The sequence below is a fragment of the Heptranchias perlo genome, chromosome 27 (genome assembly GCF_035084215.1).
Source record: "Heptranchias perlo isolate sHepPer1 chromosome 27, sHepPer1.hap1, whole genome shotgun sequence".
NCBI classification, from domain to species: Eukaryota; Metazoa; Chordata; class Chondrichthyes; order Hexanchiformes; family Hexanchidae; genus Heptranchias; species Heptranchias perlo.
Genome location: NC_090351.1, coordinates 32239940 through 32257795, shown reverse-complemented (window position 1 = coordinate 32257795; position 17856 = coordinate 32239940). Strand labels below are relative to the sequence as shown.

Below are 17856 nucleotides of genomic sequence, written 5' to 3'. Positions count from 1 at the left end.
CAGCTGGAGTATTGTGTACAATTCTGAGCATCACACTTTAGGAAGGATGTCAAGGCCATGAAGAGGGTGCAGGGGAGGTTTAACGTGATGAGGGACTTCAATTATGTGGAGAGATTGGAGAAGCTGGGATTGTTCTCCTTGGAGCAGAGAAGGTTAAGGGGAGACCTGATAGAGGAATTCAAATAATGAGGAGTTCTGATAGAGCAAATAGGGAGAAACTGTTTCCTCTGGCAAGTGGGTCAGTAACCAGAGGTCATAGATTTAAAATAATTGTCAAAGGAACTAGAGGGGAAAGGAGGGGAATTTTTTTCACACAGAACATTGTTAAGATCTGGAATGCACTATCTGAAAAGGTGGTGGAAGCAGATTCCACGGGAACTTTCAAAAGGCAAGTAACATTCGCGCCGGACAAATGCCAGGCAATGACTTTCTCCAACAAGAGAGAGTCTAACCACCTCCCCTTGACATTCAATGGCATTACCATCGCCGAATCCCCCACCATCAACATCCTGGGGGTCACCATTGACCAGAAACTTAACTGGACCAGCCATATAAATCCTCTGGCTTCAAGAGCAGGTCAGTGGCTGGGTATTCTGTAGCGAGTGACTCACCTCCTAACTCCCCAAAGCCTTTCCACCATCTACAAGGCACATGTCAGGAGTGTGATGGAATACTCTCCACTTGCCTGGATGAGTGCAGCTCCAACAACACTCAAGAAGCTCAACATCATCCAGGACAAAGCAGCCCACTTGATTGGCACCCCATCCACCACCCTAAACATTCACTCTCTTCACCACCGACGCACAGTGGCTGCAGTGTGTAACATCCACAGGATTCACTGCAGCAAATTGCCAAGGCTTCTTCAACAGCACCTCCCAAACCCGCGACCTTTACCACCTGGAAGGAAAAGGGCAGCAGGCACATGGGAACAACACCACCTGCATGTTCCCCTCCAAGTCACACACCATCCCGACTTGGAAATATATTGTCGTTCCTTCATCGTCGCTGGGTCAAAATCCTGGAAGAGGAGGCTCTGCAAACATTTCCATCCTCAATGATGGCGGAGTCCAGCACGTGAGTGCAAAAGACAAGGCTGAAGCGTTTGCAACCATCTTCAAACAGAAGTGCCGAGTGGATGATCCATCTCGGCCTCCTCCCGATATCCCCAACATCATAGAAGCCAGTCTTCAGCCAATTCGATTCATTCCATGTGATATCAAGAAACGACTGAGTGCACTGGATACAGCAAAGGCTATGGGCCCCGACAACATCCCGGCTGTAGTGCTGAAGCCTTGTGCTCCAGAACTCGCTGCCCCTCCAGCCAAGCTGCTCCAGTAAGCTACAACACCGGCATCCACCCAACAATGTTAAAATTGGTCAGATATGCCCTGTCCATAAAAAGCAGGACAAATCCAATCCTGCCAATTACCGACCCATCAGTCGAATCTCAATCATCAGCAAAGTGATGAAAGGTGTCGTCGACAGTGCTATCAAGCGGCACTTACTCACCAATAACCTGCTCACCGATGCTCTGTTTGGGTTCTGCCACGACCACTTGGCTCCAGACCTCATTACAGCCTTGGTCCAAAGATGGACAAAAGAGCTGAATTCCAGAGGTGAGGTGAGAGTGACTGCCCTTGACATCAAGGCAGCATTTGACCGAGTGTGGCACCAAGGAGCCCTAGTAAAATTGAAGTCAATGGGAATCAGGGGGAAAAGTCTCCAGTGGCTGGAGTCATACCTAGCACAAAGGAAGATGGTAGTGGTTTTTGGAGGCCAATCATCTCAGCCCCAAGGCATTGCTGAAGGAGTTCTTCAGGGCAGTGTCCCAGGCCCAACCATCTTCAGCTGCTTCATCAATGACCTTCCCTCCATCATAAGGTCAGAAATGGGGATGTTCGCTGATGACTGCACAGTGTTCAGTTCAATTCACAACCCATCAAATAATGAAGCAGTCCGAGCCCGCATGCAGCAAGACCTGGACAACATCCAGGCTTGGACTCATAAGTGGCAAGTAACATTCGCGCCAGACAAGTGCCAGGCAATGACCATCTCCAACAGGAGAGAGTCTAACCACCTCCCCATGACATTCAAAGGCATTACCATTGCCGAATCCCCCACCATCAACATCCTGGGGGTCACCATTGACCAGAATCTTAACTGGACCAGCCATATAAATACTGTGGCTACAAGAGCAGGTCAGAGGCTGGGTATTCTGACTCACCTCCTGACTCCCCAAAGCCTTTCCACCATCTACAAGGCACAAGTCAGGAGTGTGATGGAATACTCTCCACTTGCCTGGATGAGTGCAGCTCCAACAACACTCAAGAAGCTTGACACCATCCAGGACAAAGCAGCCCACTTGATTGGCACCCCATCCACCACCCTAAACATTCACTCCCTTCACCACCAGCGCACAGTGGCTGCAGTGTTTCCCATCCAAAGGATGCACTGCAGCAACTCGCCAAGGCTTCTTTGACAGCACCTCCCAAACCCGCGACCTCTACCACCTAGAAGGATAAGAGCAGCAAGTACATGGGAACAACACCACCTGCACGTTCCCCTCCAAGTCACACACCATCCCGACTTGGAAATATATCGCCGTTCCTTCATCGTCGCTGGGTCAAAATCCTGGAACTCCCTTCCTAACAGCACTGTGGGAGAACCTTCACCACACGGACTGCAGCAGTTCAAGAAGGCAGCTCACCACCACCTTCTCAAGGGCAATTAGGGATGGGCAATAAATGCTGGCCTTGCCAGCGACGCCCACATCCCATGAACGAATAAAAAAATTCTATGCTTCTATAATTTGGGTCTGGATCAGACAGCTGAGCTTGTTTTCACACTATGAAGTTTTGCTCAGATAGTTAAAGCACCTTTAATGATATAGAATTCAAATCTACAATTGGCAATAGAAGATGCCACAAATACATATATTATGCACCCACGAGCATAGGCACAATTCCCACCATCCATTCAGCGTATTACACAAGCTTGTCTGCAGATATGCAAATCTGACCTCATCACTCCCAACAGTGAACCAATTTAAAACCATGAACCAATCAGATCAGGAATCAAAGACCCCATTTCTTGTCTTGATCTGAAGCCACTGTCTGAAGTTTAGTTAAAAAACATATCCGCACATTTGTGATACAGGGGCAGCCCCATCTGGGAAACCACTCACTTATAATAATGAATGTATATAGTCAGTAAATGTAGATAAACCAACTCACCAACCAAAGAGTTAAGTCAAAAATGATCTCATTCAACCTCTTGTTACACATGAACAATTTGTTTTTCTTGATATATTCATGGGATGTGGACATCGCTGGTAAGGCCAGCATTTATTGCCCATCCCTAATTGCTCTCGAGAAGGTGATGGTGGGCCTTCTTCTTGAACCACTGCAGTACATTTGGTGATGGTGCTCCCACAGTGTTGTTAGGTAGGGAGTTTCAGGATTTTGACCCAGCGATGATGAGGAACGACGATATATGTCCAAGTCAGGATGGTGTGTGACTTGGAGGGGAACTTACAGCTGATGGTGTTCCATGTCCCTTGTACTGCCCTTGTCCTTCTAGGTGGTGGAGGTCATGGGTTTGGGAGGTGCTGCTGAAGAAGCCTTGGTGATCTGCAGCTGTGCATCATGTAGATTATATACACTGCAGCCATGCTGCACCGGTGGTGGAGCGAGTGGATTCCATGCTGTTTGACCCATCTATTTATCACAACAATGGCTTCCCAAAATTGGTATCAATTCATTGTTATCCTTAAAAAGGAACCATGGCAATAGGACACAACACACTCATTTCATTGGTGTAGCCACACCTACCACCAAACTAAGCATTTCACACACTTATAGAAAAGAAAAGAAGATCAGGAACTCACAGATGATCAAATCCAACATATGTATCTACAAATTTAAAATGGCTGTGGATTGAAGACTGCTAACTCCCTTTTCACGTATTCCTGGTGACTTCAACATGCTATTAATTGTGGGGCAAATGCCCAATCAAGAGGCGTCTGACAAGCAGCCAACTGACCATACGGAAAATGACCTCAATGACCTACAGGCACTAATTATTTGCTTATCAGTCTCTAAAGCCACATGTACAAATTGCAACACTCAAATAATTACCCAAATCATTTTTAGTAAGTCTGTAAATAGAGTTATGATTTCTTTATCAGTTATAATGGCATTAATAATTGTTGCTGACATTTAGTAATGTAATAAATCGTGATTTCAAAGTTTGGCGTTGTTTAAATTGGAAGCAATACCTTGTTTTTCCACAAGGTCATCATGTTTGATATTTACAGATTATGGTAAAACTCATATTTGCATGAACTGTTGTCGGAATCTATAGACAATGGATAGGATTGATCCCGATTGCTATAAAAGGAGCAACATCCCAGAAACCATTCTTGTCTGATATTCGCAGAAGCATCTGACATTTCCCTGTTGGAGACATTCTACTGCACCAAGGGACAAAGATGAAGTGGCTGCTCATTGCACTCGCTTGCATTCAGCTCTCTGAATGTTTAGTCAGGTAAGAACTGATGATTGTTGCCTTGCTTTTGAAGTTTAGAAATTTTTTGAGTGCGTTTTCACACAGATGGACGACGATAATGTCATCAAAATATTTTGAGTTTGTTTTAAACATTTCATGTCTGAATCTTTCTTCTGCCATCAACGCCTGTATGTTTAATGGGCTGATTTATCTTAGGGCCAAATTTTGGAGTCAGCTGCACTGGTTGTGTCGATGTGGAATCAGAAAATTGGACAAATAGGCCGTCAGCATGCTTTGTGCTCAGTTCCACCTGCCTGAGATATTGCGGCCAGCTGCATTTTGTACACCAGAGTGCGTGTACACTTTTCATGCTGTAGTCTCGTTAAGGCCACGGAATGTGCACCTAATTTTTTAATTTAATACCTATTGTAATTTTCCAGCTTTTATGCTGCAAAAGTGCCTTTTGCCATTAAAAGCCCAATTTGAATGGGTGCAAAGTTACGTTCCATATGCGATGGGGCTCTTAAAGGTGAACAGGACTGTTTAATTTTTTGTAATGTTCGCATTATCTTCTTAGCACTCTATTGTTTTTTTAATAGATGTGACCAAGATTTATGAAAATTGTGAATATGTGTGGAATATTTTTAGGGGGACAATTTTGATTCATTTATTATGGTAAGTTTGTTTTTCAATCTCCCCAAAAAACAGTCCTTTAATGCACACTATGTCCCTGAAAAGCAAACTGTAAGTGAAACGTTTAGAGGACTTTAGGAGAACATGAACTGGTGCAAAAAAGTGATTCAGTGATTTGTATTACATTCTGCAAAGGAAAGAAAATTTCTTTCACAGTGCTCCACACACAATCAGTGTTCATTTCAATTCACGAGAGCTGATATTCAAACGGAGACTGTCAGATACTTGATAATGCCCTTCATGGTCCATTTTGGAAATAGCTGCGCTCATAACTATATAAAAGATTTCTGGCTTATTACATAAGGTATTTTTGTTTACTAATCAGTAAAAGTACATCGCTCGTTTGTACGATACTGAATTTTGTAAAAACAATTATTTAGCTTAATTTAGAAAGAAATATTTAATTCAATGCTGGCACAAAGTGTGACCAATTTCACCCCTATCTTTGCAGAGTGAAATTGTTTAAGGGTAAATCTGTCCGTGATGAATTGGAGGAGCGTGGGTTACTCGAAGACTTTCTGAAGAAACACCCATACAATCCCTATTCAAAATACTTAGGACCGAGCCACATGGAGTCACTGGATGCATCAGAGCCACTTATAAACTACTTGGATGTAAGTAATCTGTAATCTTTTTAAGGAAGAGCAGCAAACAGAGTAGGGTAGAAACATTCACATTCCTATTGAGTTTTACTGCATTTTTCACTTCATTATTCCTCCTACGAGCACAGCAAATATCACAGGCAGTCACTGTGAAGCTGATACATTTCAGCTCAGTACTGAGCGAGGTGCGTCTTTCTGATGAAACCTTTAACCGGGGTTAAAGATTCCCCGTCTGCCCTCTCAATGGGGACGGTAAAAGATCCCATGACATTTTTCAAAGAAGCACAGTGTGGGGAGTTCTCCTGAGTGTCCTGGCCAATAGTTACGCCTCAACCAACATCACTCAAAAAATAGATTATCTGGTCATTATCTCATTGCTGTTTGTGGGACCTTGCTGTGCACAAATTGGCTCCCGCATTTCCTAAATTACAACAGTGACTACACTTCAAGAAGTACTTCATTGGCTTTGAGGCGTCCTGGGGTCGTGAAAGACGTTAAATAAATACAAGTCTTTCACTACCAAAATCACACGACAGGTATTAAATCCAATTATCTAGATCAAGATCCCTATTGAAACTGAAAATAGTCACTCACCATTCCTACAAAAATTTCATTCCACTGCTTACCTGCCACACTAATTGAATCTGTGGAATATTCTCCAATAGTAACAGTACCTCCTTTAGAATTATTAGTCAGTTAAACATTTGGAAAACTAAGGGGTTAATTTTAACGTAACCCGCCCGGAATGTAAAACTGGGCGGGTTCGAAATCTAATCCGATCCCATTAGTTTCCTGCCGGGCGGGCTAGGTTAAAATTACCCCCAAGTTAAACTTTTAGCAATCTAAGCGCATCGGCTTCACCACATATTCCTTGTAACACATGTGGAAATATCGTGCGCTGCTGTCTGAGAACCGGATACAATTCTAATTTTGTGTCCTTCTTTTAATTTCCTGACAGCTGATGTACTACGGAACAATCAGTATCGGGACCCCACCTCAGAGTTTCACCGTCGTCTTTGATACTGGTTCATCTAATCTTTGGGTCCCATCGGATTACTGCAGTAGTTCAGCATGCAGTAAGTAGATGTAAATATAGAAAATTGTAGTAATTCTGGTAATAGCACACTGATTATTTGGTTTTCTTGACCACATGAAAGTACGATACAGTTATTCCCCTTAATTCAAATTTGCTTCATTCAAATGATCTTATAATTCAATTTTTCAGCACTAAATACCCACTTGGCTGTGTAATATAATATTGCTTAATTCAATTCTTTTAGCCTTTGAATTATCAGGAATAGACAGTATATGAAAGAAGCTGGGAGCACAAAAATTCAGGCTGATTTAGGTTCAGACTGTGTAAGTTATACCTTGGATCTGCTGGTCAGTGGTCTGAGGAGGAAACCCAGTAACTCCTACTTCCCAGGTATGTTGCATTCATCACCTGTTGGATGAGTCAGCAAAGTCACTGCCAACCAAAAAGATACAGGGAGGAATAAGAAGGACCTAAATAAATTTCACGGATCATCAAGCTTTTTTTCCAAATTAACAGAACTTGAAAACACACAAAGGTATTGCTATATGACAAGTACCTGCTGAAATGACCTGGAGTTGACAGACCTGAGTTATACTTCCCATCCCTCAGTCTGGAGAAAGAGACTGAGGGACTCTGAGAAGGCATGTAGCTGAAATTGATCCATCAAAAAGATCAGGCTTGCTTGACCCTTTGGCCATTTCTTGATCCTAAAAGTTCTTGGGGTCGATTATCGCTGCCTTCGCCTGGTATTAACAGCGCGGTGATGGCCTCAAAATGGGATCAGTAACCTTACCACCGGCAATGCTGCCGGCTCCCATTTTGAAAGGGGCCGACTGCGAGGTTTCCAAAGCGTCAGCCTGTTTCAGACGATAGGCTCCTTCTAACGTGGAAATTGGGGTCCAGTGATGTAAATAGCAACCTGATTGCCATCTTTGGTCAGAGCTTGCACCTTACACACTCCGACCAGTTCCACAGGCAATGGAGCCGAGGAGGCCCGGCAAAGGTAGGTATTGAATTATTTTTGTAGGCCCCGGAGGAGCAAGAGTGATCCTCTGGGGCCCACCAAAATAATCGAGGTCACTGCCTCCCCGAGATCTCAAACCTCCATGATTATGACGTCCATCCGTCCTTCCCCCCACCCCCCACAGCACGTGACCTTGATACCTTACCATACACACCCCCCCACAACCATCCCCGCCCCCCCCATTCATTCGCAGGGAGCCTCTTCGCCACTGGAATGGTCAGCCAAATAGCATGCTCCGCTGGCCCGTCATGCAAAAGTCAAAATCGACCCAAAGGTAGGGGAGTCTATAACGAGGGGGCATAGATTTAAGGTGAGAGGGGAGAGATACAAAAGGGTCCAGAGGGGCAATTTTTTCACTCAAAGGGTGGTGAGTGTCTGGAACGAGCTGCCAGAGGCAGTAGTAGAGGCGGGTACAATTTTGTCTTTTAAAAAGCATTTGGACAGTTACATGGGTAAGATGGGTATAGAGGGATATGGGCCAAGTGCAGGAAATTGGGACTAGCTTAGTGGTATAAACAGGGCGACATGGACATGTTGGGCCAAAGGGCCTGTTTCCATGTTGTAACTTCTATCATTCTATGATTCTATGACCCCTTGTGTTCTTTTTAGAGGAAGCAATGTAATTTTTTTCGAAATGATTTGCAAAATTGTCTTAGAATTAAGAAGCCAGATAAAATGTCCAATGGGCTGAATGAATTTCGATTTTGATTTTAAAATTCTCATCCTTGTTTTCAAATCCCTCCATGGCCTCATCCCTCCCTATCTCTATAACCTCTATAACCCTATCTCTGGAACCTCCTCCAGCCCCACATCCCTCTGAGAACTCTGTGTTCCTCCAATTCTGGTTTCTTCCGCATTCCCGAAGCCCCTTGACATCTACCTCTTTGACCAAGCTTTTGGTCACCTGTCCTAATATCTCCTTATATGACTCGGTGTTAAATTTTGTCTGATAATGCTCCTGTGAAGCGTGTTGGCACGTTTTGCTACGTTAAAGGTGTTACATAAATGCAAGATGTTGTTGCATTGAAATAAACACTAAAATCTAATGAAACTAATTGGATAAAATGTGCTTTTGTGTAGATGATCATCGCAAGTTTGATCCAACTGCCTCCTCAACATTTCAGATGTCAAAAAAATACCTTTCCATCCAATACGGTACAGGCAGCATGACTGGCTTACTAGGATACGATACTGTCAGAGTAAGTCAAACGAGTGGATTTCCCACGCCTGAGGCGCGGTGCCCAAAAGTGAACTCAGTGCTCCAGATGGGGTCTGACCAAGGCTCTATACAACTGAAGCATCGCTTCCTCCCCTTTGTATTTCAGCACCTTTGAGATAAAGCCCAACACTTCATTAGCCTTTTTGATTGTTTTTTGTACCTGTCTACTGGCTTTTAATGATTTGTGTGCTTGGACTCTCAAGTCTCTTTGCTCCTCTACAGTTCCTAGTTTCTCACCATTTAGAAAATACTCCGATTTATCTTTCTTGGGTCCAAAGTAGATGACCTCACACTTGCCCACATTGAACTCCCTGCCCACTTATTTAATCTGTCCATGTTTCTTTGTAACTTCCTGCTCCCATCTGCACTACTTACTGTTCCTCCTGACTTATTGTCATCTGCAAACTTCTACAACTCTCTATTCCTTCATCTAGGTCATTAATAAATATGGTGAAAGGTTGGGGCCCCAGATCAGATCCCTGGGGAACACCACTTGTCACATCCTGCCAATCAGAGTACCTGCCCTTTGTCCCCACTCTCCGTATCCTACCTCCCAACTAATTTCCAACCCAAGTCAAAAGGTTATCTCCAATTCCATGCATGCTCATTTTCACTAATAATTTTTTGCATGGAACCTTATCAAATGCTTTCTGGAAGTCCACATAGATAACATCCATAGACAATCCCTTATCTAACTTATTAGTGACCTCCTCAAAAAATTCAACTGGATTAGTCAGACATTACTTTCCCTTAACAAAGCCATGTTGGCTCTATCTGATCAGCTCATATTTGTTCAAGTGCTCAGTCACTCTATCCCTCATGACAGATTCGAGTAGCAACCGAGTGTACTTCAAAGGTAACTCATTGGTTGTAAAACATTTTGGGATGTCTGAAGGATGTGCAAAGGCACTACATAAATATAAGTTCCTTCCTCTTTCTTTAAATTACAAATAATGCTGGGCCCATATTTCACGGGACGTGATCCCGCCAGAGATTTCGGGGTCAGTGTGACGGTACCTAATTAGCATGGGGCAAGTGGCACTATGGACACATCTCGATACCTGCTTGGTCCATACAGTCAGAAACTCTGGTGCCCACCTGCCATTGTGGGGGAGGTTGTCCAAGTTTCCCCTACCCCCACCCCATTTCTTCCTCGGCCCCTGGAGGAAGAGACAGTGATCTGGAAAATTGTTTTAAAATGTGATTAATTTCTTCAGTGGCCTGAAACTCACCAGTGGGACCCACATCTGGCCATTTGGAGGCTGCTGTGCCTCACCTCACTGGATGTATTGGTCTACAAAGATGTGCCAAGTCTTGACTGAGGCATTGGAGCAGGAATCCCCCATGTAGGGGGTCTCTACCCCTGCCTCGTTGCCCCCGAAGACATTCACCTGGTAAGGAGCAGCTGGAGGTTCCACACTTTGCAAGGGCAAGTCGGAAACAGCAGAGAACAAGAGCAACTGGATCATTGCCACTTCATTGGGGTGTTCTGCCCTTCACTTGCAAAAGTTACAGTGGGAAACTGGCAGAACCCCTTGTACGTTCATTACTACCAGTAACTCTGTTACTTGACTTCCTTTCAATATGGTCAGCCTGAAGTATTTAAACAGTTTTTGTTTTGATTAGGTATCCAGCATTGATATCACTCACCAAGAATTTGGTTTAAGTATCTCTGAGCCTGGCAGTTTCCTTTACTACGCTAAATTTGATGGAATTCTGGGATTGGCCTTTCAAGATATTGCAGTATCAGGCGCCACAACTGTTTTCCATAACATGATGTCTGAGCGTTTGGTGGAGGAGCCTATTTTCGCTTTTTACTTGACCAGGTGAAGTATTTTTAACGTTCGCTACTTCCAAATCAACATTTCCATTAAAGAACATCCATCAACGTCAACACCAAAGCTTTCTTTTTCTTCCAACTTTTCTTTATCAACAACATTGACATTATCGGCTGGCTTTTCCTCTGCCTTATAACCCAATCGGTGGTACAGCAGTGGCAAACGAAGGAAAATGGGGAGGGGAGGCCTACGGTCAGATCCTCACCCCTGTCTGCACCGCAGTAAATTGTCCTCCTCCTCCCCCCCTCCCCCACCCCCGCCATCTGGCAGGGATTTTAGCCACTTGACCCTTGACCATCCAGTGAATTTAAATGATGGCAGAGGATGGCGTCAAGGAAACCAGCCAATTTCCCTGCATTCTGCCTCAGGTATTGCCGACCACAGGAATCCCAGGAGATGTTAGCGGTACATCCTGGGACAGAGGTGGGAAGCTACTAATGGTTCTGTTGGGAGGGAGAGGGCTAATTGTGGGCATTGCTCCCTTTCTTCGGGCCTCTTCTCTTTTCCTGGAGGGCCCACAGCCTCTCAAAAAAAATTTTATGTCTTTACGGCACTTCTGCCCCTTTAAGACCTTCTCCTCCTTTCTGTGCCTACTGCAGCACCACAGAATTTTTCTACCTGGCTTCCACTGTGTGGCAAGAATCCTTCTGGGAGCTCATCCTGCATTTTAAATGAGCCCCGAGCTAGGAAAATGGGTCAAGCTCACAACGTAGTCAAGGGTGGCGGGCAGCAGTCATGCCCTGACCCACCTCAGACCGTGAACCTGCCCTAGAGGGGAATGCAGCCCCTGTAGGCATTGCTGTTTGATACTTTAGTGGCATTTCTTGAGGGTCTTAGCTTTAATTATGAAGGGTTTTGAGAGAGTAAATAAAGAGAAACTGTTTCCACTGGCAGGAGGGTCGGTGACCAAAGGACACAGATTTAAGATCTGCAAAAGAACCAGAGGGGAGATGAGGAGAATTTTTTTATGCAGCGAGTTTTTATAATCTGGAATGCACTGTCTGGAAGGCTGGTGGAAGCAAATTCAATAGTAACTTTCAAAAAGGGAATTAAATATATACTTGAAAATAAAAGATTTGCAGGACTATGGTGAAAGAGCAGAGGTGTGGGATTAATTGGATAGCTCTGTCAAAGAGCCGCCACAGGCACGATGGGTTTACTTTTTCTGTTGTGGGATTTAGTGGGGTCCTTCTGCATAATTTACACCTTCTCTAGGATTTACAGTGAGTGTACCAGCATATTAACAATTACTTTCAAACACATATTTGACAAAAAAGACCACTATGATAATGATCTCCAAAAGACTAGGATGTGAGAGAAATTTTGAAGCTGCACAAATCCAGTTTTAATTTCTTTTTAACCTTTGTTTTACAGACAGAATGGTGAGTCCGGAAGTGAAGTTGTATTTGGTGGAGTCGATCCAAACCACTACACCGGTCAAATTAACTGGGTGCCCGTCACTGAGCAAGGATACTGGCAAATCCTCCTGGACAGGTAATTATATGCTCATTAAAAAGTGTTATATGTTCCGGAATAGAATTCGACTACAAAAATGTGTTTTCTTCTGAAATAATTCATAGTGATAAACAGATTAAATAATGCACAACTCTTACTGGGCAGTTTAACATTACAGCTGTGTTGTAATTTTAGGACAAAATATACGGGACTAGCTGGGAAATGCATAATTCAGAATCATAAGAACATAATTTTATCCAGAGCAAGAAAAGGGAACTTGCCTCACCAAGTCCACTCGGTTCATGTATGATTCTGTTATCATGGACTTCCACCTCACACCTCCTGATGATCCTCTACACCTTCCCTACCTCCTCTGAAAAAAATATCATAAAGCACTATTAATATCTCCAGAAGCTTCAAGCACCTACTCATCAGATATTGACCTAGCTCCCCTTTAATAAGAACACAAGAACTTAAGAAATAGAAGCAGGACTAGACCATAAGGCCCCTCGAGCCTGCTCCGCAATTCAATAAGATCATGGCTGATCTCCACTTTCCCACCCTATCCCCATATCCCCTGATTCCCTAAGTGTCCAAAAATCTATCGATCCCAGTCTTGAATATACTCAACGACTGAGTCTCCACAGCCTTCTGGGGTGGAGGATTCCAAGATTCACAACCACTTGTGTGAAGAAATTTTTCCCCATCTCAGTCCTAAATGGCTGACCCCTTATCTTGAGTCTATGACCCCCTAATTCTCGACTCTCCAGCCAGGGGTAACAATCTCTCAGCATCTACCCTGTCAAGCCATCTAAGAATTTTATATGTTTCAATGAGATCACCCCTCACTCTTCTAAATTCCAGATAATATAGGCCCTTCTACTCAATCTCGCCACATAGGACAACCCTCTCAAAGAAACATAGAAACATAGAAAAATTTATGGCACAGAAGGAGGCTATTCGGCCCATCGAATCTGTGCTGGTCGAAAAAGAGCTACCCAGCCTAATCCCATTTTCCAGCACTTGGTCCCTCGCCTTGTAGGTTATGGCACTTCAAGTGCATATCCAAGTACTTTTTAAATGTGATGAGGGTTTCTGCCTCTGCAACCCTTTCAGGCATTGAGTTCCAGATCTCCACCACCCTCTGGGTGAAAAATTTTTTCCTCAACTCCCCTCTAATCCTTCTACCAATTACTTTAAATCTATGTCCCCTGGTTATTGACCTCTCTGCTAAGGGAAATATGTCCTTCCTCTCCACTCTATCTAGGCCCCTCATAATTTTATACACCTCAATTAAATCACCCCGCAGCCTCCTCTGTTCCAAAGAACACAACCCCAGCCTATCCAATCTTTCCTCATAGTGAAAATTCTCCAGCCCTGGCAACATCCTCATAAATATCCTCTGTACCCTCTCTAGTGCAATTACATCCTTCCTGAAATGTTGTGACCAGACCTGTACGCAGTACTCAAGCTGTGGCCTAACTAGTGTTTTATACAATTCTAGCATAACCTCCCTGCTCTTATATTCTACGCCTCTGCTAATAAAGGAAAGTATCCCATATGCCTTCTTAACCATCTTATCTCCCTGTCCTGCGACCTTCAGAGATCTGTGGACATGCACTCCAAGATCCCTCTCTTCCTCTACACCTCTCAGTATCCTCCCATTTATTGTGTATTCCCTTGCCTTGTTTGACCTCCCCAAATGCATTACCTCACACTTCTCCGGATTGAATTCCATTTGCCACTTTTCTGCCCACCTGACCAGTCCATTGATATCTTCCTGCAGTCTACAGCTTTCCTCCTCACTATCAACCACACAGTCAATTTTTGTATCATCTGCAAACTTCTTGATCATGCCCCCTACATTCAAGTCCAAATCATTAATATATACCGCAAAAAGCAAGGGACCCTGCCGAACACCACTGGAAACAGCCTTCCAGTCACAAAAACACTCGTCGACCATTACCCTTTGCTTCCAGTCGTTGAGACAATTTTGGATCCAATTTGCCACTTTCCCTTGGATTCCATGGGCTTTTACTTTTTTGACCAGTCTGCCATGTGGGACCTTGTCAAAAGCCTTGCTAAAATCCATGTAGATTACATCAAACGCATTACCCCCATCGACCTTTCTTGTTACCTCCTCAAAAAATTCAATCAAGTTAGTCAGACACGATCTTCTCTTAACAAATCCATGTTGACTGTCCTTGATTAATCTGTGCCTTTCTAAATGATGGTTTATACTGTTCCTCAGAATTGATTCCAATAATTTGCCCACCACCGAGGGTAGACTAACTGACCTGTAATTACTAGGTCTATCCTTTTCTCCCTTTTTAAGCAATGGTACAACATTAGCAGTCCTCCAATCCTCCGTGACCACGCATGTCGCCAGGGAGGATTGGAAAATGATGGTCCCAGGAATCAATCTAGTGAACCTTAGTTGCACCGCCTTTAAGGCAAGTATTTCCTTCCTTAGTTAAGGTGACCAAAACTGTACACAGTACTCCAGGTGTGGTCTCACCAGAGCCCTATACAATTGCAGCAAGACCTCCTTACTCTTATACTCCTACCCCCTTGCAATATAGGCTAACATACCATTTGCCTTCCTAATTGCTTGCCGTACCTGCATGTTAACTTTCTGTGATTCATGTACAAGGACACCCAAGTCCCTCTGACAACCAACATTTCTTAGCCTCTCACCTTGTAAAAAATATTCTGCTTTTCTATTCTTCCTACCAAAGTGGATAATTTCACATTTCCCCACATTATACTCCATCTGCCACCTTCTCGCCCACTGAACTTGTTCATGTCCCTTTGCAGCCTCTTTGCGTCCTCCTCACAACTTACTTTCCCTAGCTTTGTATCATCAGCAAACTTGGATACATCACACCATTACACTTTGTCCCCTCATCTAAGTCACTGATGGAAAGTGAGGACAAATATATAACTTGTTGCACATGGCAAAACATTGCAGGACCAAAAATATTGTCTGGTTGAAAGAATACTAAACTTAGAGTAACTATATCAAGAGATTCAAAAGCGCAATCCAGGTGTTATGTTGTATATTTACTGAAAGCATAATGACTGAATAAAATTTGGAAACTGTCTTGATATATGATACATACATTAGTATACATTAATCTCCATAAACAGTTGTCACTTAGGTAGTGGTTTTAGATTTCCAAAACTTGTTATGTAACTATCAACGTCCTTTTCTTTCCCAGTGTGAAAATCAACGGCCAGGTTGTTTCTTGCCAAGATGGATGCCAGGCCATTGTCGATACTGGCACCTCTCTGATCGTTGGCCCCACTTCACCTATCAACAGAATTCAGCGCTACATTGGTGCACGTCCCGGAAGTTATTCTATGGTAACCTGCATTATATTGTATCATGTGAAGGAGATGATTTCATCTTCAATCCCAAAGGACGAAAGTTCTTTACATTAAAAGTGATTCAGATGCATTAATAACAATATTTTATAATTATGCTAAAGTTAAGGAATGCCTCAGAGCTAACTGATAATCCATAATTCAGATTAAACATAAATTACAGCTGGCCTCCCTGATGATACCACCTTTAAACTCTTGTCATTTCTGTTCTACAGGACGTTGTGGACTGTAACGACCTGTCTAGCATGCCCGAAGTGACTTTCACCATCAACGGAGTTGACTACCCTCTTCCTCCTTCTGCCTACGTGCTCCAGGTATGCTTTATCCCTTAGGCTGCCATTATCTCCACAATATTTTATACCGTCCCAAGCTTGCTGTTTTTTGTAAGGATTCCGGTATGATTGCAGTACCTCATCTTTTACAGTAAGTCTTACCATCAACCAACAATAGCTGTAGGTTATTAGGAAGCTCTGTGATTATATATTGAGTGTAGCATCCATCTCAAATTCTTAATAAACCCATAACGACACAAAATACAAACTTTTTTGAAAAGCATAATTGTTATATTCAATTGTGATAAACAGTATATCAACCCTGCAGTATGAGCGAAATTAATAAACTGAAGTTACATTTACATGGAACTTTTATTTACTGTTTCTTCCACTCCAATTTTCCACCTTCCACTAACTCTTGTTGAAGTACAAGAGTTAGCACAGGCACATTGGGTTGAATGGCCTCCTTCTGTGCAGTAAGATTCTATAATTCTATTAAGTATAGTTCTGTGGGTACCCACTGCCCCTAGTACATGCTCAAGTGGCCTTTCTTAATGTGTGAGTCCGTACAGCAAGTGTTGGCAAGTGATTCAACAGTGGAGAGTTCCACAGTCAAGGCCAATTCTGTCTTCACCTGAGGCACATATTTCAGCACGAGTCACTGGATAATAGTCAGGAGTGGGAACTCTGGCTGATTCATTTTCCCCCTCGCTAACACATAGGCAATGAGGCCAAATGTCTCTCCGTGCCCTTCTTCAAATAATGTCCTCGCCCACGTCCCTCCTTCAAACAGGACCACCAGAAAAATGAATGTGCAATCTAGCTGCATACAAATTGTCTGCTGTATTTGCCCACGTTGCAACGGTCACTTTGCTTCAGAATAATTCATTGTATGAAATGCTTTGGGCTGTTTCTGAGAGATGTCATGACATGTGGGGCAGGCTTGATGGCCTACTTCTGTGCCGTTAATTTTTGTATGTTTCTATCGGCCAAAGTGCTGGAAAGTGGGATTAGGCTGGGTAGCTCTTTTTTGTCCGGTACAGACACGATGGGCCGAATAGCCTCCTTCTGTGCCGTAAATTTTTCTCATTTTTCTATATTTCTATGTTTCTATCGGACCAGCTGGTCTTTTCCTGCCTGTCAGTTTTGTATATTCGTATGTAATATGCCATGATAGAAATGCAAGTTCTTTCTCAAAAGGAAACAAATGTAGAAAAAGCTGTTGATTTGTTCTTTATTACTTTACTTGCAGAGCAATTACAATGGACAACATATGTGTAAAAGTGGTTTTATCAGCATGGCTCTTCCTACTTCTGAACAGCTCTGGATTCTGGGAGATGTCTTCATTGGAGAATACTATTCCATTTTTGACAGAGGAAACAACCGGGTGGGTTTAGCTCGTGCCGTTTAATTTGTCCATCCATGACTTTGTTTAAATCGCATCCCCTACCCCGCCTCGATTTGCATTTACAAATCTCTCCAGCTTTCCTCACATATCCCAAATGCTATGGTCAACACACTGGTTGCATGAATGATTTAAAATGTTATTAATAATAATTTACACAGATTAAAGGTTTTACAAACTGCATTTGTCCTTAACCAAGTCATTCGGCTACTGTTTGGTTGTGAATCTATTTGGAGCTGTTCTTCGTAGAAGATTATAGCAAAGAATTAATGGAGAATATCAGAAAATAAAGATTAAAGTATCATAAACATATTAATAGCTGTCTGATCTCTTACTTCTATATGGGTCATGATGTGGAGATGCCGGTGATGGACTGGGGTTGACAATTGTAAACAATTTTACAACACCAAGTTATAGTC

The 17856-nt window shown here is 43.2% G+C and overlaps 1 protein-coding gene across 1 annotated transcript in view; it reads left to right on the top strand.

Annotated features, from left to right (window-relative positions):
- The first annotated feature begins 4489 nt into the window (after nt 1-4489).
- The window catches only part of LOC137344536 (pepsin A-like), a 40368-nt gene continuing 27001 nt past the window's right edge, over nt 4490-17856 (top strand). Inside the window, exons 1-9 of the mRNA XM_068007583.1 lie at nt 4490-4545; nt 5651-5813; nt 6760-6877; nt 8942-9060; nt 10707-10906; nt 12293-12412; nt 15595-15739; nt 15976-16074; nt 17285-17443. Of these exons, the coding sequence (XP_067863684.1) occupies nt 4490-4545; nt 5651-5813; nt 6760-6877; nt 8942-9060; nt 10707-10906; nt 12293-12412; nt 15595-15739; nt 15976-16074; nt 17285-17443 (1179 nt within the window). Of the gene's footprint in view, nt 4546-5650; nt 5814-6759; nt 6878-8941; nt 9061-10706; nt 10907-12292; nt 12413-15594; nt 15740-15975; nt 16075-17284 lie in introns of the transcript that reaches the window.